This window comes from Saccopteryx bilineata, chromosome 6 (genome assembly GCF_036850765.1).
Source record: "Saccopteryx bilineata isolate mSacBil1 chromosome 6, mSacBil1_pri_phased_curated, whole genome shotgun sequence".
NCBI classification, from domain to species: domain Eukaryota; kingdom Metazoa; phylum Chordata; class Mammalia; order Chiroptera; family Emballonuridae; genus Saccopteryx; species Saccopteryx bilineata.
In genome coordinates, this window is record NC_089495.1 from 180933173 (window position 1) to 180958158 (window position 24986).

The 24986-nt window shown below is 42.5% G+C and overlaps 1 protein-coding gene across 1 annotated transcript in view; it reads left to right on the top strand.

The window, feature by feature from the left end:
• The first annotated feature begins 1617 nt into the window (after window positions 1-1617).
• Window positions 1618-24986, top strand: part of HAO1 (hydroxyacid oxidase 1) — a 48888-nt gene continuing 25519 nt past the window's right edge. The window contains exons 1-2 of the mRNA XM_066236434.1: window positions 1618-1773; window positions 8285-8436. Coding sequence (XP_066092531.1) covers window positions 1637-1773; window positions 8285-8436 — 289 coding nt within the window. The 5' untranslated portion in view covers window positions 1618-1636. The remainder of the gene's footprint in view (window positions 1774-8284; window positions 8437-24986) is intronic.

The following is a 24986-nucleotide window of genomic DNA, read 5'->3' on the forward strand; positions in this document are numbered from 1 at the left end:
ATATTTAAAATAAAGAACAAATAAATTTAAATCAACCAACTGACCAGTATTTCAATGGGAATTATGCTCCTCTCACTGACCACCAATGAAAGAGGTACCCCTTTTGGAAGTGCGGCGGGGGCCAGATAAATGGCCTCAGGGGGCCGCATGCGGCCCGTGGGCCATAGTTTGGGGACCCCTGGTATAAAGGTTTTTATTTTTTATTTTTTTCTTCTTTTCCAAGTGAGAAGAGGGGAGATAGGGAGATAGACTCCCACATGCGCCTTGACCGGAATCCCCCTGGCAATCCCCGTCTGGGGCTGATGCTCTGCCCATCTAGGGCCATGCTTGCAACCAAGCTATTTTTAGTGCCTAAGGTGGAGGCTCCACAGAGCCATTCTCAGTGCCTGGGGCCAATGTGCTTGAACCAATCAAGCCATGGCTGTGGGTGGAAATAGAAAAGAGAGAAAGACATGGGGGGGGGGCAGAGAGAAAAGGGGAAGGGGAAAGGGAAGGAGTAGAGAAGTAGATGGTCACTTCTCCTGTGTGCCCTGTCCAGGCATTGAACCCAGGACATCCACATGCCAGGCTGATGCTCTACCACTGAGCCAACTTGCCAGGGTCATAAGAATATAAAGCTTTTTAAATTAAATTAAAGGGTAGGGAAGTGCAATTGGAGAGAAAGGCACCCAACAAAGGTGGGTTATGAAGTAGCTAACACCGGACACCTGAGCCTGCAATGAGGAATATGTGGTCAGGAGCCAGCCGCCAGAGGAGCGAGGGGTCTGGGGTGTTTACCACCAGCTCCCTTAAGTCCTCGGTTGAGGGCTGTTCCAAAGTGCCTTGACTTCATAGCACTTTAATTTGTCACGTGCTCGGAAGAGCAGGCTCTAAGTTCAAGAGAAAATTCTCATACGGGTGTATGCAGATAGCCTTTAGCTGCTGAACACCTAGCTTTAGAGGGTCAGGTTGCAACCTGGCACTGACTGATGTCAAAGCCATTGCTTCCTGAATCATGACTGACTGATGCGAACATTCTCCAGGTGTTCCATGATTAACTGAAATCCTAGACCGAAATCACAAGGTCCTTTGGCATGACACCTCCTTATTTTATCTCCAGAGTGAGATAAGACCCTTTAAGAATTAGCTACATATTTGGCCTTAATGTTGCTTCTTAAAGCCAAATGTTTGTAATCAGCTCAATTTCATATTGTACAGACATCTGTGTTTTCTGGACGCCCCGTCATTCCATAAGCTCTGTTTGAAAATGAGTGGCAGCCTGGTCTGAGGACCGAGTAGGGAGCAAGGGCACACACTGCGTGGAAGGAGCAGCCGTAGGCAGAACTGAGTCAAGAGTGGGTTCACGCAAGTGCTTCTCTAAGTTGTTAATTTTTAACTCATTCCTCTCTGCCTGTTCAATGTGACAGACGTTGCTACCTCCCCAACCCCAATTCTTGTGGCTTCGGTGTTGCTTTTCTTTGATGGATTGCTGCACATTTCAAAGTCTAAGCATCTATTTGCTCACTTAACGCAACACCAGACAACTAAATCTGACCTTTGGAAAAGGTCTATTAATGATTGACAACGGAACTGTCAAGATGTAGAAGACAACACAGAAACAAATAAAAACAACCCAGGGTTGCAATAACCTGTGAAGATGTTCACCCGGCTAGTTTGTATCAGTGATTACGAACAACATGCTAAATCAATACTTCAAAAGTCTATATATGACTATTATCGGTCTGGGGCAAATGATCAGGAAACCTTGGCTGATAATGTTGCAGCATTTTCAAGGTAAGAAAACGTATTTATTTTTAAATCATGTTTTAAAGTCACATAAAGACATTCTACCAAAATAACTTCTCCTAGTTTCCATGTTGATGACGTGGCATTATGTGTCTAGATATATGCTTGGTAGAAGGGGAAGTAATTGGGATTATGAGAAATCTTGGGCTTTTACATTGTTTCAAAAATATTTCAAGCCTGGGAATATCGAACAATTGACGGAAGAAGCCAACAGTAAGTTTCCTCACTTGGAATTACGTGAATAACTAACTGTGTATAAGAATAGTGGTAAATTCTGAAAACCCACTTCCTTTTTCTCTGAGCACAGCAGCGAGAGTCTGTTCATGGTGTAGAAAGAGCATTGAATGCAAGATAATCATCTTCTCTGGTTGAGCCAGAACAGATTGTAGCTTCAAATGTTTCTAATCCTGCTGGCTTTTCCCCCTCATCATTCATTTTGATGACTGTTGTCCAAACTTTCCCTTTAGATTCCAATCTGTCTATGTAGCATCAATCTTTCAACTTAGTTCGTCTCCGCTCCAAAGAGCTTCCTCTCTCTTCCAAGTTCATTTTCCCTTGACTTCCATATTTCAAAGCACAAGATGGTGGGTGTCATGGTTTATGTTTTTTTGCTTGTAATAAAAACAAGAAGCAAAATGGCTTTAAAGGACTATTTTATCTCTCAGTGGTTATGGAAATGGTTTATTTGCTTGAGTAGGGGAGAAGAGCCCTCAATACTCTGCACTCGTACAGGCTCATGCAGTTCACATTATAGTCTTTAGTAAAGCCTATGAGTGTCATGAGTGCTCATTGATGGTGATAAATTAAAGGCAAAGGCAGAAAATATCCAGGGGAAAAATCTGCCTTTCTTCTTGATTTCTACTTTAGTCTAGTGAAAAATGACTCAAAATCACTTTTCCATATATAAATTAGGAGAAACGAAATGAATCCATTCTAACCAAGGTAGCCACTGACAAGCAGCATAAATTCACCTGCAAATCAGTGCAGGAGTCTGGGAACTGGGTGAAGTTTGGAGCTGCACTGAAACCCCTTGCAGCCTCGACTTTGTCTCAGATCTTCCCTGGCAACCAAGTGAGGTGGAAAAATGCTGGAAGAGCTGTGGGAAGGGAAAAGTTGGTTAAGAGTAGTGGAGGGGCTCAAACTCCTGCATCTTTTCCAGTTATTAATACTTGGGGCTCCTTCACAGTCTTTTGCTCTTGGAAGAAGCCTCTTCTTGGGCCCAGGCCAACTCCATCCCCCAGGGAATGTGGTTTGCTAATTAGTAGTCTCGTGAGGACAACACCTGAACCTGAATAGCTTATTCTAACCAAGGAAATTTCAAGCCCTTGTTAGGCTATGGATCTGGTGTGTCAGCGTTCCTTAGATATCCATGCTTAGGTGACCAGCTATTCCATTCACATCCAGTCTTCCTCTCCCCTCAGTGCTCTCCAACCCCCGTCAACCCTCCTCAACCCCCTCAACCCGTGCTAGTTAATTAATTTACCAACACTTACTAGGAGTCCCTATGGGGTACAGTCCTACATGCCGAGGTCAGAGCAGTGAGCCAGACAGAAAGCTCCTGTTTGCAGAAGCTACTATTCCAATGGAAGCCCGTGGAACTGGCCTCTGTAAGGCTGGCAGGTTGCACCGGTGCCAAACGGACCCAACACAGTGGGCCCAGTGGAACCTCTGAGAGAGAACAAAGAGGCGCAGCAAACAGACCACCTCTGCAGCCCGAGACACTCCAGAAACTTTATGAAATCTAAAAGGCCGTGTGGGGCAGGGCACTACCAGGTTGTGCACTGGACCTCACAGATTGTGTGGATCACAAGGGGCTCGCTGCAGGGAGCCTTCAGAGCCTGGGGGCAGACAGAGCAGTTTAAGGACAGGACACAGACCCAGAGCATGAGTTGGCACACTGCCACCTCTGCCACCAGCCTTGATCACTCTCCTATGTTCGCCTTGAAAGGGGAGAACATGGACATATTAATGCACTTCCTCAGGAGGGGGGCTCATGCTATTTTATTAACAACCACTTCAGGGCTTTTTCTTTTTTATTATTATTGCAACAAATGTTAGGGACCGTTGTCTATCTCACATCCCAGGTCCCCTTTTACTGTGTAACTTGCTGGTGACCCTTCTTCCCTCAACCTGTCTGGAGCTGAGCACATGGAACTAAGAATAGATTTTCTGTCAGGGTTGCGGTGGCTTTAGGTTGATGGGATGAAGGGAATCGATCTAAAATCCTTCATTCTGATTTAAATGAAGACTACAAAACCACCAAACCTCACATAACCTGTCGTGACACAATGACAGGGGATTTTAAAGACATTTATGAAACTTATACACCTCCTCCTCACACAAGTACAACGAAGGTCATTCAGAGTGACAGCTTCTGTCTCTCTACACTTAGCTCTGATAACTACATTTTGGAGTTCTGGGGTCATGGGGTCACTTCTGTGACCCAGCAGCTGCTTGGAGACATTTCTGGATAAGACTCGGGACTCTAATATATGGAACCACCCAGAAGAACAGAGTTTTCTATTGCAAACATAACGAAAACAGAGCAAATATCAGCTTGCTGTATCTTACATGGTCTGACCCAAATGGAATTAATTAAAAAAACAAAAACAAAAAAGCAGTAGTTAGATTCTCTTACACATTAACTTGGTATATCTTTCTCAGCCAGGGTCTGCACATATCTGGTGGGTTTTTGTGAAATTATTGTTGGTGGAAAGTAGTTCTACAATTATTTTGTGACATTAGATAAGGAAGCTATTCTCATTCCTTTTGCATCCCTTACTGACACTTTTAAATGACTGATAGTAAAAGTGATATCATTCTCTCTCTTTAATATTTGAGAAGCAATAGAAAGTTACCAGTGGCATTTTCAGTATTCTTTTCAGAAGGCTTAGCTAAGTGTCACAGAATCATTTAGCTAGTTTGCTAAATGGGTAAGTATGTTTCCTTTTGCTCTTGCTTGATGAAAGGCAGCTAATTATCTCTTATTTTTGAGGATTCATATGGAAAGAGATTTTATATCCCAACTATTTTCTCCTCTCCCTCCACCCCTCCTCTTTCCTTTCCCTTCTACGTCTCCCCTTCCACCTCAAAGCTGTGGTTACTTTATCCAGACAAGTGTTCACACACACACACACACACACACACACACACACACACACACACACACACACTCAAGTACCAATCCAGCCAGGAGGTTCAAGGAGCTCTTCAGAAATCATTAAAAAATAAATGGCAAACAATAAGATTATAAAAATAGTGGTGGCCCTGGCCGGTCGGCTCAGCGGTAGAGCCTCGGCCTGGCGTGTTGGGGACCCAGGTTCGATTCCCAGCCAGGGCACATAGGAGAAGCGCCCATTTGCTTCTCCACCCCCCCTCCTTCCTCTCTGTTTCTTTCTTCCCCTCCCGCAGCCAAGGCTCCATTGGAGTGAAGATGGCCTGGGCGCTGGGGATGGCTCCTTGGCCTCTGTCCCAGGCGCTAGAGTGGCTCTGGTCACGGCAGAGCAACGCCCCGGAGAGGCAGAGCATCGCCCCCTGGTGGGCAGAGTGTCGCCCCTGGTGGGCGTGCTGGGTGGATCCTGGTCGGGCGCATGCGGGAGTCTGTCTGACTGTCTCTCCCCGTTTCCAGCTTAATAAAAAAAGAGAAAAAAAAAATAAATAAATAAAATAGTGGTACTGTATATATATATATTAGCAAGAGAGAAAGAGAGACAGAGAGAGAGGGAGAGAGGGTCAGGGACAGACAGACAGGAAGAGAAAGAGATGAGAAGCATCAACTCGTACTTGTGGCACCTTAGTGGTTCATTGTGGTATATTTTATATACATATATTTTATGTTTTAAATTCTCAGAGTAAAACAATAATGAGAAGAAGTTAGACTACAATATGATCATCTTACAGGACATATGACACATGCACTCACTGTGTTCAGTTGGTGGGACGCAGTGACAGCAGGGAAACCAGGTGAGGAGTGAATGAATGTCTTCCTCAGCAGCGTAGTCCCTCATGCGGAGTGTGTAGGGCACCTGAGTTTTTGAGAAATTTAGTTTGAAGCCCTTGTTGAATGTGAAGAGTGGGTCAAAAGTCCGATTAAAAGATCTTTTACTGTTCTTCCTTTATTCAGGCATCTCGTTTTCCATCCTTTAAAAGGCTTATTATTCAATTTCTTCCATTGTTATGTCAATTTTCATATCCATTTTCCAAAGTAGAGGTTTCAGCAGAGCACAGTCCAAGGTGATAGCCAGCTACTATTTTATGTAAGATTTGGGGGAAAAATTACTGCAATTGAAGGTTGGGGGTGGCGTGGGAAGTTATTGAAATTATCTAACAAGGTGAGTTGTCATTGCTCTCTGGAAAATATCAAAATGTGGAGAATTTCTTAGAGAATATACATTTTTCACGCCATTGGTCTTTAATCTAATTCTGTCTAGGAATTGCATTTTGTGCCTTGGTTGACAAGTCTCTCTAATATCATCTGCGGAACAAAAACTAATGTGTAGGGAAGCAAGAACATGCAGTTATTAGACTGACTGCGCCACCATGTGGACAAGTGTAAAACTACTGCTTGATAGAAGAATTGAACTTTGTCTTGTAAATGCGAATTGATATTTAAAAATGCCCTTCTACCTCCAGACAGACAGACACACACACACGCACACACATACACACAGCCCAAAAGCCTAAGTGTGCTCTTCATAAAAGCTTCCATTGTTTCTTCAGCTCTAAGTAAATATTAATGCCCTCCAAGGCCTGCACTCTAATGGCTGCTATTAAAATCTTTCTCTCTCGTTCTAATAATACACTTAGAGATGATAGGTAAAAAAAAAAAAGCTCTCTTCAAGGCCTCTGCCCCCTTCAAAATGGAGATCAAAGAATCATGCTGTGAGAGTCAGCGGGGAAGAAAAGACTCCCAGCAGCAGAGCATGTGGTGTGACCGAAAATAATGACGATTATAATGTTCAAAGCCATTGCAAAGAAATCACACAGTGAAACTTCTTTATTATGCTTTTCTGTGGCTGGTTGTTTTTACTTCATTATGAGAGGAAGGGTTAGATTACAGACCGTTAGCTACTCCTCAAAGCAACATGAAGGCAGATTTGTCCTTCCGCTATAGGAAGTAGGCTGCACTGAAGACTCTGGAGGCTGGATTTGTTTTGGTTACTCCATTACTACATCACACTTCACTGTATTAGCTCAAAACCTTGATGCCATGGGAAGCAGAGTTGAACCTAGGTAATGAAATGTATGTACCGGATAGGTACGCATGTGTGTGGACTCACACTTATTGTCTTAGTGCTCCTTAGAATAGGGATGTATTTCCTTCTGTTTAAATCTGTTACTAATGAGGAGTAAAATAATCCTGAACAAAAAAGAGATATGTATTTTGCCAAAAGGAAAGAGAACTAGTTCTCTTGTAAATTTTATAAGTGAAGTGTTGGTTCTTGGTGTTTTTATTGCAACACAAAAATAATCGCAGATAAAGGCCTTTAAGATAACATTCAATAGTCAAAAATTCTTTAAGTTGAAAACTCCAGTCTCAGACAAATAATATTTTTGAAGGAAATACTCAATTTTAAACTGAAAGAAAAAATATCTTCCTTCATCATTATACTTCAATGGATAGAGTTTAGCTTAAGGATTTTGAAATAAAACCCACACAAGTGCCTGAAGCTTATCTATTAACACACACACACACATATGCACACACGCACACACACACAAAGTAGAGATAGTACATCTTCATAAACTAGAATCTGACTTCCATGCCTTTGTATACCATCTTCAAATGGCTTGGAGGAAGTGAAAGAAAGCTATGTTCACACAAGAAACTTTAAGTGAATGTTCATAGTGATTTTATTTATAATTACACCAATCGGAAACATCTTAAATGTCTCTTATGAGGAAAATGGATAAACAAACTGTGCTGCCTTCTTACCACGGGATATTATTCATCAACCAAAAGGAACAGTCTATGGATACTTGCAGCAACATGGGTAAATCTCAAGTGCATCATGCCGTGTCAAAGAAGCCAGGCTCACAAGCCAATATATTGTATGTATTTATTTATATAATGCAAAGTAAAACTGTAGGGACAAAAAAAAAAAAAATTGGTGGTTATTATGGGATGGGTAAGGGAAGAGTTTCACTACAAAAGGAAAGGGGAAATTTTTCAGGAAGGTAAACCTTTCTAGATAGTGATTGTCTTGGCAGTTACACGACTATACATTTGTCAAAGCTCACAGAATGACCTTCAAATGGGTGACTTCTACTGTATGTTAAATATACCTCACTTGGAACAATGGGTTGAAAAGTTCATTATTATCTTATTGTTAATTTTGCATCTTAACAAACATTCAAATTGCCCGCTCTCCTTTAGCTCTGTAAAGTAACTTGCTTGACGGGAAATGTAGAAGGAAGTAGTCTCTTTTTAACTAAAGCATAATGTCAAAGCTCCAGTTGTGCTTTTGAAATTCTAATTTATTATTTTTTTAAATTCTAGATGGAAGCTGTATCCACGGATGCTCCGAAATGTTGCTGAAATAGATCTGTCAACTTCCGTTCTGGGGCAAAGAATCAGCATGCCAATATGTGTTGGGGCTACGGCCATGCAGTGCATGGCTCACGTGGATGGGGAGCTGGCAACTGTGCGAGGTAGGAAGAAGGTCCTCACGCGAAGGGACAGAGAGCGGCCAGCGTGCAATGACTCCCTTCTCTGTATGCATCAAGCACACAATTCCCTGGATGTTTTCACCGTCACAGAGATGAACCTCACTGACTCTACTGTCAAAATACTTGGTCTCGCGCATCCCACTGCTCTTTCTAACTGTATCACTCTGGGCAAAATACTCTTTGTGCCTTGGTTTCATCAGGGGATAAAAATAGAACCTGCCTTCTTGGGTTACACACATAAAGTGCCTGAAACAGTGCTTGGCACAAAGTTGTGGCTCAGTAACTTTTAGTTATATTATACATATTAATATCAACATCTCAGAAAATGGGGTCTGAGAAATAGACTCACCCTGGGTGATGGAGCGAGGTAGTGGCAGAGACGGGACTCAACTTGTAGCTACCTTATTTCAAAGCCCTTCCTGCTTCCCCCAGTCCCATGAGACTATCGCAGTGAAAGAGCAAATGCAGTGACATGATTGGTTGTCTTTTCTGCCGTGGTTTAGGCCCATGATTTCTTTCTTTCTTTTTTCTTTTTTCTCTCTTTGTTCTTTTTTAACAGAGACAGAGAGTCAGAGAGAGGAATAGACAGGGACAGACAGACAGGAACGGAGAGAGATGAGAAGCATCAATCATTAGTTTTTTGTTGCGACACCCTAGTTGTTTGTTGATTGCTTTCTCATATGTGTGTTGACCATGGGCCTTCAGCAGACCAAGTGACCCCTTGCTCAAGCCAGCGACCTTGGGTCCAAGCTGGTGAGCTTTACTCAAACCAGATGAGCCCGCGCTCAAGCTGGCGACCTCAGGGTCTCGAACCTGTGTCCTCCGCATCCCAGTCCGACACTTTATCCACTGTGCCACTGCCTGGTCAGGTGATTTCTTTTCTCTTTTTAACTGATAGGTTATTTTCCCAATAGAGCATTTCCAACTTTGGAGTATGGAGTGATGAGAGATTTATAAAGAAATATTTATAAAGAAATTTCTTATTAGGGCTAATTTATTTATAACCCTGTGCTCTAGCAAGTGTGAACACTTGAGAAGGAATGTACAGTGATTAATCTCCCCACATTCTGCTTCAGAAACACAAATGAAGTCGGCAGTGAAGTCTATCTGACTTCCTTTGACGCTAAACAGAGCAGGTAATTCAGGTCCAAAAAGTAGGAACTGAACACTATATTAAAGCATTTTAGTTGTAAGAATTATGGATCTGGTGGACCCATTCCCCTCCTTGAAATGCTTTCCACAGAATTCTGCCAGGACGTTAACACAACACAGCAGTGAGGTCATACCGGATGCACTTAGGATGGAGCCTGGGGCTTTTTTTTTTTTTAACTCCAGGACCCCACACAGATCAATGGCCTTGGTCCCCAGCCATTTGTCTCTGGTAATCCTGAGATATGGGCAGAGAGAACAGAAGGGATGGGGGAGTGCTAAGTGAATATCTATCTATTTAAATGGGGGATAGTGGCCTTCCAAACATGCCATGGACACCACCCACTAAAACCAAAGCAAACAAGTCCACATAAGAAAGCGAAACCACCATGCTCTAAGTTTTTATAAAAATGAGAGCAAATAGCAAACTTAAAGAAAAAGATATGACACTGCCAAAAGCCCCTTATATTTAAAATATAAAATAACATAGCACAAAATAGATGAAAAGATGTAAGTAGAAAAAGACATAACTAGGAAATTCACCAATGGAGACATAAAAGTGACTAAAAAAACACATGAAAATTGTTCAGTTTCCCAAATACTGTAAATGTAAGTGATGAGCATGTATTTTATTTTTGATATGTCAAATTATGATTTTAAGATTAATACAGCTTGATAAGTTTAGAAAGAAAAAGTGCATTTTTAAAGACTGTTGAAAAGAGGGTAAAGTGAAATAAGAATTTGGCACTGTGTGTCCAAGTTTTAAAAAAAATGTGAATTTGTATGCAGTGTTGTAAATTCTCTCCTAAGAATTACCAGGAAATACTAGTGATTCTGAGGTTATTCATAATAGGAAATTTGCAGGGAAAAAATCCCCAAATACCCAAATGTCCCTTAACTGGAAATAGGTTACAAAAAAGAGAATACATTAAAAATGGGATAAATAAAAAAAATCCTATCATAGATAGAGGGTAATGGTATGGAAACGTGCCAGTATAAGAAATTTTAAAAAGCAGTTGCAAACAATAGTAAGGACCTGCAGTCTGTTTCTCTCTAAAGGCTAAGAAGGCAGACTATCCTTTACCCGTGTTATGGATGACTCATGGGATTGCCCCGACTTTCTATTCTTAGTTTTGGTCCGCATTTCTAAGGTGTCCTTTGAATTGTTTTGTAAGAAGGGAACAATAAAAACTAAATTTAAAAGCGGAAAGAGAAACAAAGATGGGCCCATGGAGAGAAGGGGAAAGAGGTGGAGGCCTTGTGGGCAGGCTTAGCACGCAGTGCTCCCTGCGTAGAACACCCGGGAGTATTTACATGCGTGTTACTTTACTTGATATTTGACAGGTGTCACCATCCCCATTTTGTGGGCAGAGAGCTGGAGTGTGGGAGAAAGCAGGTTTTTGTAGGTAGTCAATGACGGGACTGACTTGCCACCTCCCGTCTGATGGGTCCCAGGTCACTGCTTCTCATTTTTGGTGGGGTGGCAGGAAAGATGAGAAGAAAGCTTACTTTGAAATGATAATTTGATAGTTTAGGCAGGGCTATTTTATCCAACATTATTTCCTCCTGGCACTAGCCCGGAGGCATTATTCAATACCTATTGAAGTATTCCTTTTCATTTCTTTATCAAATGCCCCTAAATCATTTGTTTCAGGCACTGTTCTAAATACACTGCTCACAAAAAATTAGGGGATCAGGGAACCTGCAGATACTCCAGTGCTTTCAGCTTTTTGTAGAGTGCATTTCCACCAATGAAATAAAAGTTGGTTTTGCATCTCATTTGCATAATCAAACAACTTTCTTTGACTTGTCGTTTGCTTTTCTAATGCTCTTGTTTAATAAAAAAAAATCAAATGCTTCTTTTTTATATTTTTTATTTTTCTGAAGCTGGAAACGGGGAGAGACAGTCAGACAGACTCCCGAATGCGCCCGACGAGGATCCACCCGGCATGCCCACCAGGGGCAACGCTCTGCCCACCAGGGGGCGATGCTCTGCCCCTCCGGGGTGTTGCTCTGCCATGACCAGAGCCACTCTAGCACCTGGGGCAGAGGCCAAGGAGCCATCCCCAGTGCCCGGGCCATCTTTGCTCCAATGGAGCCTTGGCTGCGGGAGAGGAAGAGAGAGACAGAGAGGAAGGGGGGGGGTGGAGAAGCAAATGGGCGCTTCTCCTATGTGCCCTGGCCGGGAATCGAACCCAGGTCCCCCGCACGCTAGGCCGACGCCCTACCGCTGAGCCAACCGGCCAGGGCCAAATGCTTCTTTTTTAATCCCTTCATATTCATTTTGAAATATCCCCTAATTTTTGTGAGCAGTATACATTACAAAACATCGAATCTTTGGAGCAGCCCAAAGAAGTAGAGCTATGATGAAATCCATTTTACACAGCAGCTGAATAACTTGCCCCCGGTCACACACAATTCATAAATAATGAAGACTGGATTCAGACCCAGGCTGTCTGGCTCCTGGGTCTACGGTTCTCACCGCCTGTGCTGCCTCGATTTTCCAGAACAAGCCTATAAAATGTCATGGGGGAAGCCTGTTTATCTATTACAATCTTCTAAAAGTAATTAATCTCTCACTTTCTGTACATTCTGAGCAGGCCCCCAGGAGAGTGGGATGAGGTGGAACAGGCAGAACTAAGGTGTGGTGACGGGAGAACATACGGGAACTGGCAATGAAAGGTGACACCCAGTCCCCGGAGAGCATAAGATCCTGGATCCCATTCCTGTCCCCGCAGTGATATCACAGTGTATATTCCAGTAGCAGAACCCTCCCTTCCAGATTTAAAACATTGTAAGGGCTTTCTTCTATACACCAATTACCACCTATGGCTTGATGGTCTGTTTGATATTTAGATGAATTCTGAAAGCCAATGGTAATTGGCTCAGAACAGAGAGTATTACTCAGTTGGTGCATTTGGGCTGTGGATGGCTAGTGGCCTTGGGGAAAGGATGTGGCCTGGAGCAGATGCTGTAGACACGTATCATTTGTATCAGAACCTGCAACTGTTTGCCCGCTGTTTTCTCTGGCAGAGGAATTACAAATGTCAGGATGGGTGGCTGGGAGTGGGTGAGTGGGAAGGACCACTTAGCCAGTGATGCACAGGAGTTGTGTAAATACCCCATCTCTTTTCGATCAGAGTAACTAACCAACAGATTTTCCAATCCTGCTGCCCAGTGCTCCCCAGTGGGATTGAGCCCCATTGCCATCAAAAGTAACCTGCTCGTGGACACCCCTGTCATTGACCCTCTTCCCATCCCTCTCACTTTCCTACTCCGTCGACTCACCTTGTGATTGTTCCCAGAGGAAAGACTTGTGCTCACATATTTGTCCCGTTGTTCACTTCTGGAAGGACGCAAACCAAGACGGGGCTAACTGAAGATCAGGTACAGCCCACAGCCAAGTTCAGTCAGTGTCAGAGCACTCAGATTTGGTAGGGAGGACTTTCTCTTCTCAAAATTCAAGAAATCAACATAAATTACGTAGCTGATCTTTGGCTTATCCATTGTTTCAAAATATGGATATCCTCTCAAGCAAGCCTGATCCTTGAGGAGATTGTTAAATCTACAGAAATTGTTCAGAAGACTTCCTTTTTCCCCACCATCTTAATTATCCGACCCCAAATCAAGGTTTCCTATTTCCAGTGCCTTAGCCCCTAGCCAGAAGTTAGGACCAAATTTCAAGGGATAAGAGTTAGTGAGCGATTCTCTCTGGAGAGATTATCCCCTTCAGTCAGGCCAGTAAGTGTAGGAGAGATTCATTCACATCCCCAGAAAATGGTCTGGCCTGAATAATTAAAATGGGCTTCCAGAAAGTTCTGGAAGTGGCCATGGTACCACAATCTCATCTTCCCAGTTGGGGCCTCAGACTTCTTCAAAAGGGCCTGGCTTTAAGGACATTTGGCCTTTCTTCTCACCACATGGGGCACGTCCTCACTATAAACTGCACCTAAGAACCTTTTTACATGGCTGTGTGGTTGTAGAGTGACCAATGAAGTGATGCTTTTTTTAAAAATTGATTTTAGAGAGAGAGAGAGGAAGAGGAAAACATGGATTTGTTGTTCCACTTATCCATATATTCACTGGTTGATTCTTGTATGGGCTCTGACTGAGCCTTGTACCCGCAACCTCAGCATATCAGGATGACACTCAACCAACTGAGCTACCTGGTCAAGGCCAGAAACCTTGATTTTTATGTGCAATCTCCTGGTTTTTAAATATTGGCAAATAAATCAAAATTCTCTAAAACACTGTTTGGGGCAATAAAGCATAGCCAAAGCAAACACTTCTGTGGGCTACATAATGTTCCTTGGGCTGTCCGGCTGGGACATCTGATTTATGTGAAAATTCACCGCTAACTACACAGTTTCACTTCCTGTGGCTGGTCCTTTTCACTCTCTAGGATTTCGTTTCCTCCTTGATAAAGTGAACCGCTTAAGCTAGGTTAGTGGTTTGCTCATTGTGTCTGAAGGCGGCTGGAGTTGTACCCCCAGGATCTCGGGGAAGCAGGGTGTCGCCGAGCCATTTCTTCGCGTATTGCAGTTCAAAAGAACATTCTTTTTAAGAATTTCATTGACTTTGTTTTTTTTTTTAATGTTTAATTGAATTTGTTCGGGTGATACTGGTGAATAAAATTATATGGGTTTCAGGTGTACGATTCTATAACACATCATCTGTATATTGTATTCTGTGTTCTCCACCCCAAGTCAAGTCTCCTTCCATCACCATTTATCCCCCTTTCCCCTCTTCTACCTCCTCTGCTCCCCTTTCGTTTTGAAATTCCCACACTGTTGTCTGTGTCTATGAATTTCTCTTTGCTTAATCCCTTCAGTTTTTCCATCCAGTCCCCAACCCCCTCCCCTCTGACAGCCGTCAGTGTGTTCTGTATCTATGAGCCTGTTTCTATTTTATCTGTTAGTTAATTTTGTTCATTAGATTCCACATATAAGTGAGGTCATATGGTATTTCTCTTTCTCTGTCTGGCTTATTCCACTCAGCATAATAATCTGCAGGTCTATACATGGTGTAGCAAAAGTAAGATTTCCTTCTTCTCTTTATGTCTGAGTAATCTTCCATTGTGTAAATGTACCACTGCTTTTGGATCCACCCGCGTGTAGGGATGGGCACGTGAGCTGCTTCCATATCTCGGCTATTGTAAATAAGGCTGCAATGAACATAGAACCTGAATACACACTTCTCCAAAAAGGGCATTCAGGTGGCCAATAGACATATAAAAGGATGTTCAATGTCACTAATCATGAAAGAAATGCAAATTAAAACCACAATGAGCCCTGGCCGGTTGGCTCAGTGGTAGAGCGTCGGCCTAGCGTGCGGAGGACCCGGGTTCGATTCCCGGCCAGGGCACACAGGAGAAGCGCCCATTTGCTTCTCCACCCCTCCGCCGTGCCTTCCTCTCTGTCTCTCTCTTCCCCTCCTGCAGCCAAGGCTCCATTGGAGCAAAAATGGCCCGGGCGCTGGGGATGGCTCTGTGGCCTCTGCCTCAGGCGCTAGAGTGGCTCTGGTCGCAACATGGCGACGCCCAGGATGGGCAGAGCATCGCCCCCTGGTGGGCAGAGCTTCGCCCCTGGTGGGCGTGCCGGGTGGATCCCGGTCGGGCGCATGCGGGAGTCTGTCTGACTGTCTCTCCCTGTTTCCAGCTTCAGAAAAATGAAAAAAAAAAAAAAACAAAACAAAAAAAAAAAAAAAAAAAAAAAACCACAATGAGACATTGCCTCCCACCTGTCAGAATGACTATCTTCAGTAGATCAACAAACAAGTGTTAGTGAGGATGTGAAGAAAAGGGAACCCTCGTGCACTCTTGGTGAGAGTTCAGCCACTGTGAAAAGCAGTGTGAACTTAGCTCTCACTATCTTATGTCTAGCAATTCCCCTTCTGGGAACACATCTGAAGAAACTCAAAACACAAATTTGAAACAATAAAAGAACAGTTTTTTTTTTTAGCAAAAGTTCTGTTGCTGAGACAAAAAGAAAGGAAAAAAGAAATCTCCACAGTGAGTAAACTCGAAAAAGGAAAAGGGAAAATTTCCAACAGTATATGATCATTATACATTTTTTTCTGTATATAATAGTTTTGTGCCCACTTTAACTTTTATCAAATATAAGAAGAGAGACCATTCAAAGTAGAGAACCGACCGTCCTTATATTTCTGAAGTTCCAGCTCTCTCCTCTGCTTTCCACCTTCATACCAGCCTGGAAGAACACAGACCATAGAGAGAGTGAGCTCTTGTGAGCCTCTGGCATTCATTTCTCACAGTTGCATTCTGGGAACAGAGGAGAGCAAGTAGGCAGGCGTTTCTCTCTGGATCTTCCTGAAAGCACAAGTAGGTGTTAATTAATGCTACATAAAATTTAAAAGGGATACTTCAGAGTCTTTTGGAAATTGATGAGAGCAATGAATGTCTGCCAGGCAATCTGAATCTATAAACTCACCTGTCCCTGACTACCATCCAAAAGTATGTGAGCACAAAGCTGTAAGGATCTTCCTCCAACTCCTGTGGATCTGGAAACGGAGGCTTGCGGAGGTCAAGTACTCTGCTCAAGGTCATTGATCCTGTATGCAATATGGTAGATGATATCCTGATCAGTTACTGATATTTCCAAATGTTGATAACTGCAGCAAAAACCCTCAGACAAGCTCTATGTTGTAATCTTGGAATATTAATTGCAAATGTTCTGTTTTGATAGTTGAATCGCTTTAGTTTTGAGAGGATGGAATAAGCCAAAGAATATGAAACTCATTAGGAAATAGGAGCTTTGTGCAAAATTCAGAAACATAAATAAAGGGCCTTGAATTTTAAACAAACAAAGACTTAAACTCTTAAGATAGAAGGAAAACAGCTGGGAAACAGTAGAGAACAGTTTGCCACGCGTTGTTATGATTAAGAGTTTTATTGCAGTAGATGACTTAGTCAACATTTTGATAATTGACAATTGTTATATTAAAGCAGTCACATAAACGTTTTTACTTACAATGGCACATTCATTCAAAAACTATTGGATTGCTTTTTGATTTTTAAAGTTTTATCATTCATATAACTTTCAGGGATGATTATAAAATTGTTTCTGTAAATATTTAACATAGTAAGGGCAGTAGCAATAATAAACATAAAAGAGATGGTCTCATTAGGTTAAATTTCCATCTTGGAAGAAAAGTAGAGCATCTCTAACTTCTCAAAGGACCAATTAATAAAATTCTTGCTATTCAATGAGGTTTTTAGTATCATGGAAATGCCTCTGGTTTTAGGCATAGTGGCTGCAGTAAATTTTATTTCATCCTCTGTGGTACTACATTAGCTCTTCTTGCTCCATTGAAACATGGAAAGTCAAAAAGAAAAAGAAGGAAAGGGATTAATCGTTCATTTATCCTTTTGCTTCTGACTTGTTATACAGACCACTGCCACATGAGGGCGTGCTGGGACCTCAAATAGAGACAAAGTCAAACCTCCCCTAATGTGTTCCAGGAACGCTCAGCGTATTAGCAGATTCTTATTAAACTGTCAAAAGAAGAAGAAGAAAAAAAGATTTTAAAAGAAATTCCTGCCCCTGGATGCAATTAGAGGCTACCACACAGGATTTGATGGGCCATAAAACCATTAAATCTAAACACTTTCTTTTTGAGCCTAAAAGGCCAGCACATTCCAAAGTGAAGTTTGGGACTCAGCTCTGACTTGACCACCTATTAAGGTGCAGGTGGGACAGATTGCAGAGGAGCACAAAGAGCCATACAGACCCCAGCGAACTGAGTCGGGCTGTAGGTGAGAGCTTTAGCTGTTGAATTTTCTGGATTTTCCGAGATTAAGTGATCAACCTTAACACTGAGTGAAAGACCATTCAGCAAGAAAAATTGTCATTTCCTTTGCTCCAGACTCAAACGATGGATTTTTGAAAGCTTTATTGATTTATATATTTATGTGTTGTACTAGGTGACCGAGGAGATATACATTTCAGCATAACTATGAGGAAAATATCCCCGTTATTCTCAGTCTTACCTAAAACCAGGAAAAGCACCAGCTTTGCTTTAAATGAAACTCTTACTCCTTCTGAAGTGATGTCTTTTATACACCAGAAGTTTGGGGTTTGCATTCCTCTCGTTAATTCTTGCGGAAGACCTGCGAGGCGGTTACCATTCGTCATCTTCCTCACTTAAGGTGGAGGCAAAGCACGCCCTTGACCAAGGTCTGGGGCTGGTCAGTGGTTGAGATGGGGTTTGATCAGTTTCACTCTAGAACCTGACCCAGTGATTAGTCTTTGTTCGTTATTTTACCACTTTTAACTAGGAAGAACCAAAAGCAGGGGGGACTAATGGAGAAAGGACAGTTCACTTAAATTTTGTCCAAAATACAGCAGTTAAACAGTTGGAAGGGGAATATCTCTTTGCATCATGGTAGTAAAAGGTAAAATCAATTCACACCTTTTCTCACTCTTATTTTTAACCTACTTCAGCTGATTTAAGTTTTGAACCTTTTTTGCTAACCATTAAAATTCAGTAGACATGCTCTTTCTGCATACACATTTACATATGCATATATGTTAAAAGACTATAGACATCTTTTTGTATATATGCATAGACATCTAGTATATACTTAAAGTGTGCAATTCATATTTAAAATTTTTCAAAAAATGATAGATTCAGTGTTTAAGTAGCTATTAAAAATTAGACTTCAGCTATGTTAATGACCGATGTCAAAAAGTATGATTTCTAGGACTTTGTGCCATGATTTAAGTCATTGTACAACTTGCTCGAGAGGAAGAGTAGCCTCTTCTGAAATTACTAGTGTGCCTGGTGACAAAGTGGCCACTGGGAAGTCAGACTCTCACTTGTGTACCCCACACTGACATTAAACCAAGGGATGGAAGTCATCGGGTGCAAACTTGACACTCCTCGACACCGTTTTAAAAGGCATCTTACTGTGGTGTGGTCTCCACGCGACCCACCTGTTGACCTAGACCTGACAGACTCATAGCCTGGGAATTGTTACAGCCCAGCTTACGTTTTAGTCTGTCGCAGAGATGAAGTGGGAGCAGGGAAGGGAGGGTTAACATGTCATTGGGACTTACTCTTCCTCAAAAATAATTCCATACAGTAAAGAGCTCTCAAGGTGTAGCAACAGGGTGATCGTCGTGACGCTACTGCCCGAACTCGGACGATGGACCATCAGGAAAGCACAGGAAAGGCGATGTCTGGTTTCCTGGTCTTTCTGGGCAGTGTTTAAATTGATTAAGTTCCCTAAATAGTGAATTAAGATTTGTTTTATCACTTCTAAGTATTTCAAGCATAGTTGTAGTGGATGTTTTGTCCTTCTCTTAGATTATTGACTTCAGAACATTCTTTTTTGAGTAATCCCAATGGTAATTTCAGACAGTCATAGAATATGTTAATTGTGTTTTTAACAAACCTGTGTACTGGTCGTTCCTGTGCAACAAGATGTTGACACACTCAGTGTCTGTGAGGTGCACATGTGTGCAAACACTTTAGTGTGTCAGACCCTGAGTTCAGACCCACACAACTGCTCGCTACTTTGTCATTGCATAGTTTCCCCATTACATAATGACTTCCTGTGCAGATGACAAAATGTGTTTTCTTAACAAAACTTCAGCACAGCTGCTTTGATGACTAAGTTTTGCAGGAGCTTTTTAATCAAATGTACCTAAAAAAAAAAACAAAACAAAACACTTTAGACTCTTTGAACATATTACTCCTTTTGCCTTCAAACCCACAATTTTGGAAACTTCACTCACCTTTCCCATAAAGAAGAACCATTTACAAAGAAATCATTTGGACCCATAGTAGCACATGGCTTCATTGTTCTGCTCTAATCTGGGGCTGTGATTATCCCACATGAATCAACGTTCCACATTGTAGACATTCACTGCTGTTGATAGCTAGTATTTTATATGTTCCTGTTTGTGGTTGTGGTAGGGGCTGTGCGTGAACGTCATGATCAGACGTGTTATAACCCCTTCCTTGTCAGTCCCAGCACGGTGAACTTTGGTTATACTTGATGATTCAGCATCTGACTTACACATGTAAGACCTGACGTTAAACACGTGGAAGCAATTTGACAATTGGTAAATTGTGCCTGCCTTCTCGGCTCTGAGTAGCCTCCCTCTCTTCTTCCTCAGCTTCTGCCATCTTATTTTTATTTTGTCATTTACTTTTGCTTTTAATCTAAAAGCTGGAAAACTGGGCAAATCCTAGATAAGCAAGATTGTAAAATATATCTGAAGGTTAAGTGTGCCGAAGGGCTGTTACTGTAATGCAGTTTAATATCTTGACTTGGAAACTAGTAGGAGATGAATGCGTAAGAATCCATGCCTAGGCCCTGGCCGGTTGGCTCAGCGGTAGAGCATCGGCCTAGTGTGCGGAGGACCCAGGTTGGATTCCCGGCCAGGGCACACAGGAGAAGCGCCCATTTGCTTCTCCACCCCTCCGCCGCGCTTTCCTCTCTGTCTCTCTCTTCCCCTCCCGCAGTCAAGGCTCCATTGGAGCAAGGATGGCCCGGGCGCTGGGGATGGCTCTGTGGCCTGTGCCTCAGGCGCTAGAGTGGCTCTGGTCGCAACATGGCGATGCCCAGGATGGGCAGAGCATCGCCCCCTGGTGAGCAGAGCGTCGCCCCATGGTGGGTGTGCCGGGTGGATCCCGGTCGGGCGCATGCGGGAGTCTGTCTGACTGTCTCTCCCTGTTTTCAGCTTCAGAAGAATGAAAAAAAAAAAAAAAGAAAAAAGAATCCATGCCTATCACTGGAGGGACACTGGCAGAGAGGAGAGACAGACCTATCAGCAGGATGAGACTGGCAGTTGGAAAGCCACACCCCAAGCACTGCCTATAACCCCCACCTGTACATGTCTCTCTCCCATTTTCTAGAAGGTTCTATCTTTACTTGGGTCATCAGATACTTGGATGACTCCTGTAAACAAAAATCTCGACCTTGTTCTCAAAGTATCCTCCAAGAACAAGAGCATTCGTATCATCGGTGAGCTGGTGAGAAAGGCAGAATCTTAAGTCCCATCCCAGACCTCCTGGGTTAGAATCTGAGTTTTATCAACATCCCCCCATGAGGGGAAGGCATTGGGGGGAGGGGACACAGGGGAGGCCGAGGGAATAAGGGGGTGGGGAGAGATATATTCGGTGGGACACTTGAATCTATGTAAACACAAATTAAAATCATAAATAAAAAAATAAATATATAGTAGTCTACTGTATAACTGTATTGGCATTAAAATATAGGAAAGTATTTTTATAATCCCCAGTGGTCAAAGAATAAAACCAGAATGAAAAGATGATATATTTGATTACATGAAAATCAGAACCTAGGCTCTGAAAATAAAACAGTATTATAAACATAAAAACCAAACCCAAACCAAGACATCTCCTCCTCTTGATTCTGATGCAATCGAAGCTTGGGGAGCACGGCAGAGACTCTGCAAGGAGGGTTCCAGTGCTTCCCAACCAAGGGCCCCGCGCAGTTCCTCAGAGACGAAGCGGTGTTAGATGTGGCATGGACACGTCAAGAGCCGTTCAGTGTAAATAAATCAAAATTATGCCTATTTTGCGGAGGTCACATTGGCAAATATATATATATATATTAGTGTGTCACAGAATTTTAGGAATTACTCTATGTGTGCCATGAGATGGAAAAGGTTGAAAATTGTTGATCTAGAGCAGGGGTCTCAAACTCAACTCAGCATGTGGGCCGCAGAGCAAGATCACAGCCATTCGGCGGGCCGCACTAGGTCTACAAAAGGCAACTGTTATGCAACACTTTTCTCACTGCAGTTGAAAACAAAAAAAAATCAGTACAACAAGCACAATCGTACATGCAGTTTACTCAGTGTCACAAAACGACCAGAAACTGTAGTTCGCATCACAACTGCTGTTAACTAAGCTAATATCTAGCTAGGATGCTAGAGAAATGAAAAATACAAGTAGGTCCCTAGGCTTACTTAATTTTATCCAAAATATTTTGAACTTCGTGGATTAGTCTGCGGGCCGCACAAAATTGTTCGGCGGGCCGCGAGTTTGAGACCCCTGATCTAGAGCGTTAAAACTTAGGTGTCTATTCTTGAAGCTAGACCTCAGGGATTCTAAAGAAGGAGTGAGTGGAAGTCATGACAGTAAGGAAATAAGGTTCTATTATACAGGATCAATGTTTGCTTGATGGTGTCGCCTCCTGGAGATGTTAGCCAAGATTTTTAGTCTTGAATCAACAGTCGAGACCTTCATGATGAGCGTGAACCAGGCCTTGCCTTTACGGTTACACCACCTTACAGGTGGTCCCCATTTTGCCAGGAGTTGCAGAAATGCAACTTGCATGAGAGTCTTCTGCTACTGCCCCAGCGGCTGGGAACAGGACGGGGTCTACGCAAGCTGACCCGGCCTTTGTACGCTAACGTCGGACAGTTGCTGCTTTCTGGAGTAGCAGGTCAGACTTTCATTGTGGAAAATGAATAGGGAGAGAGAACAGACTTTGAAAATATTTGTGCTTTCAAGCCCTAAACTAGCATAATTCTAAGTAGAGTTTCGGAACAAAGTCTGACTATGCTAGGTCACTTATAAAATTTAAAAGCTTGTAATTTTTGTCCCCGAAAGAGTGATGGGAACTAGGAGAGTATCCTTGCATGTCCTGGCAAAGGTGATGTTTGAAATATTTAGCAACCAGCCCCGTACAGGACTTTGACCAATAAGAAGAGATCCTCAGATGCTGTCTCTAGTGCTCTCACATGGCTCTGGATGTCCCCAGCTCTGTCAGGCATTAACCATTCAACTGCTGGATTGGGCAAAGGGGTCAGGGATTCCTTGGGAAGAGACTGGAGTGCTGGCAGATTGAAGGGACTCTGGAGAGGGGATCATGTACCTTAGAGCCATGATTATTTACCAACTGGATGAAAGTTTTTCAGTATTATAATAAGCAGAACTGTTATTCTGGTATGTACCAAACAGTATCTCTGAATGGTTCTTGCAAAATCCCAGGCTCCCTTATCTCATTCTAACATAAAGCTGTGTCAAAAGCAATGGATGTAATCCATTAATAATTTTCCTTCGTCGTAGCAAATAATTACCAGTGAGCGGGGATCACAGTGATCAGTGGTGTATGTTCCATGGAGCATGGATCCCTCTAAATTCTGCTCCTGTTCTCTTCTGGGAATCCTATCTCAGCCTCAGCTCATAGTACCTCTGCATAGACTCTGATAGTCCCCCTGCGTCCAGGAGGAGAGTCTCATTAAATTCATCAAATCACCAAATAGTTAATGAATGCTGACAACTGGAAACAATGGTAACTTAGAATTTGGGGGGGAGGGGGCTCTGATTCAAACGTTCAGCTCCTATGGTTAATCACTGGAAAATACACACTTAGCACCAATGACCTTGGGAGCCACTACTATTGGAGTGACGACTCGAGCATAGGCCGCCTGGAGTGGCCTCACTCTGCTCTGGACATACAGTGTTTGTGAGTGCTGACATTCAAATTTGGTGGTGTAGGTAATATAAATATTTTTGATGCATTTGTTTGTAGGATTTCAATGATCTGTATGGAATGCCTGTAGATAGTTCTTATAAATTACTGGAGATATTTTTGAGGATCTTTTTTATCTTGTTGGTAGAGTTGTTTAAGCCTTTGTGTAAACTACAAAATGGCGCCCTACCATCTTCTAATCCTTTTTTAGTGGGACCATTATGTATGGCAGGCACACTTTGCTCTTCTGGTGTGTGTGTGTGTGTGTGTGTGTGTGTGTGTGTGTGTGTGTGGCAGGTCTCACCCATTGTTTCCCAAGGTCCCATGTCTTCCCAGAGCTGGGAGGATGGGCATGTTCCTCAGGCATGTGACAGCTGCTTTCTGGGTTGCCATGGCCGTGAAGGATTGGGGGAGTGCATCTACCTAGGCTTGATACCAGGGGTGTCTTTTCGGCACCTGGGAGTTCTAGAAAGATCATTGCTGGAGGGTAGTAGTCAGACATGTTAGTTCCTTCTCCCCCTCTGCTGCCCATCACTATGTGACCTTTTTAGGTCACATCCTCTTCAGGACATAATTTCTTTGCGGGAAATTGATGATTAGGGGATTCTGACCCAAACAATCCATGTCCTCTGGTGTTCCCTCCCAATGGCAGTGGATGGTCTGAGCTATTTTCCATGTTTACAAATCTTAATGAAAACCAGACAACAATCCAGATGTTTATATGTGTTATTCCTTAATAAAATGTGGCTTGTTGGACAACATTTTGCAAGCCATGGCTCCCTATGAAAGAAATTACCAAAAGAACATGTGGAGGGAACAGATGAATGCTACCTAGACAATCTCATCTGCAGCTCAGATCTTCTTTACTGGGCCTATGACCTGAAGGACAGGGATAAAAAGCACCTTCAACGCCATAGAAAAAGTAACATTTAACTAAAACAAAATCCATTTTATTATCCTTTGAACTTAGCATTTTACTATCAAGTGATAATGGTACTATTTAAACATCAACATGTGTGGCAGGTGGATCTCAGTAGAGGAACATGTGGGAGTCCGTCTATCTCCCCTCCTCTTATTAGAAAATAATAACAGTAAATAAATAAAAATAAACCTCAGCATGTGGTTCGGGATGAGCAGTATCAGTAACGTCTAGAGCTGGTTACCAAGGCAAGTTCATGGGCCCCATCTCAGACCTCCTGAAGGAGAAATGCTGGGGGCGAGCTTTACAATCTGCGTTTTCACAAACACTCCAGGGCGTCTGTCCGCCCCCTACAGTGTGAGGAGCATGGAAGCTTTGTCACCGCTTAATGTTGCTTTCTAAGAGGCGGGTCACCTGATTCTCATCATCACCCATGTCACTTGGGCAACTACTTTTCCTCTCATTTGATACAAGATGGGTACACAGATAAGTCAAATGACAGTAGGGTCTTGTGGTCAATTCTATTTTGTATTTATTGTTTCTCTTTTGGCATGCTTGGTAGAGGGCATATAAACATTGTATCAGTTTCTCCTCCACTAAAGCTGACCCCAATTTTGCTACCTATGTTCGGAGGAAAGATCATTACCCATATTCCTTCCAATTCTCTAAGACAAATGGGTAGAGAAAATTGATTTGTCACTTATTGGCTCATTTTTTGATATCTTGCTCAAACAGCTGTAAAGAAACTACTTCTACTTGAGAAGTCTAGCATATGTATTTCATAAAGTTTTAAAAGACAATGTAAGTGGTACGATCCACCATTAACACACTTTGTAAAAAAAATTTAAAAGTTAAAAATATTATATATAATATTTCTTTACCCATCTATCTATTGAGGAGGGCATATCTATCAATCTATCAAGCAATTTAAGGTATTGGCTCATCTAGTCGTGAAGGCTGGTGAGTCCAAAATCTTCAGGGTAAGCTGGC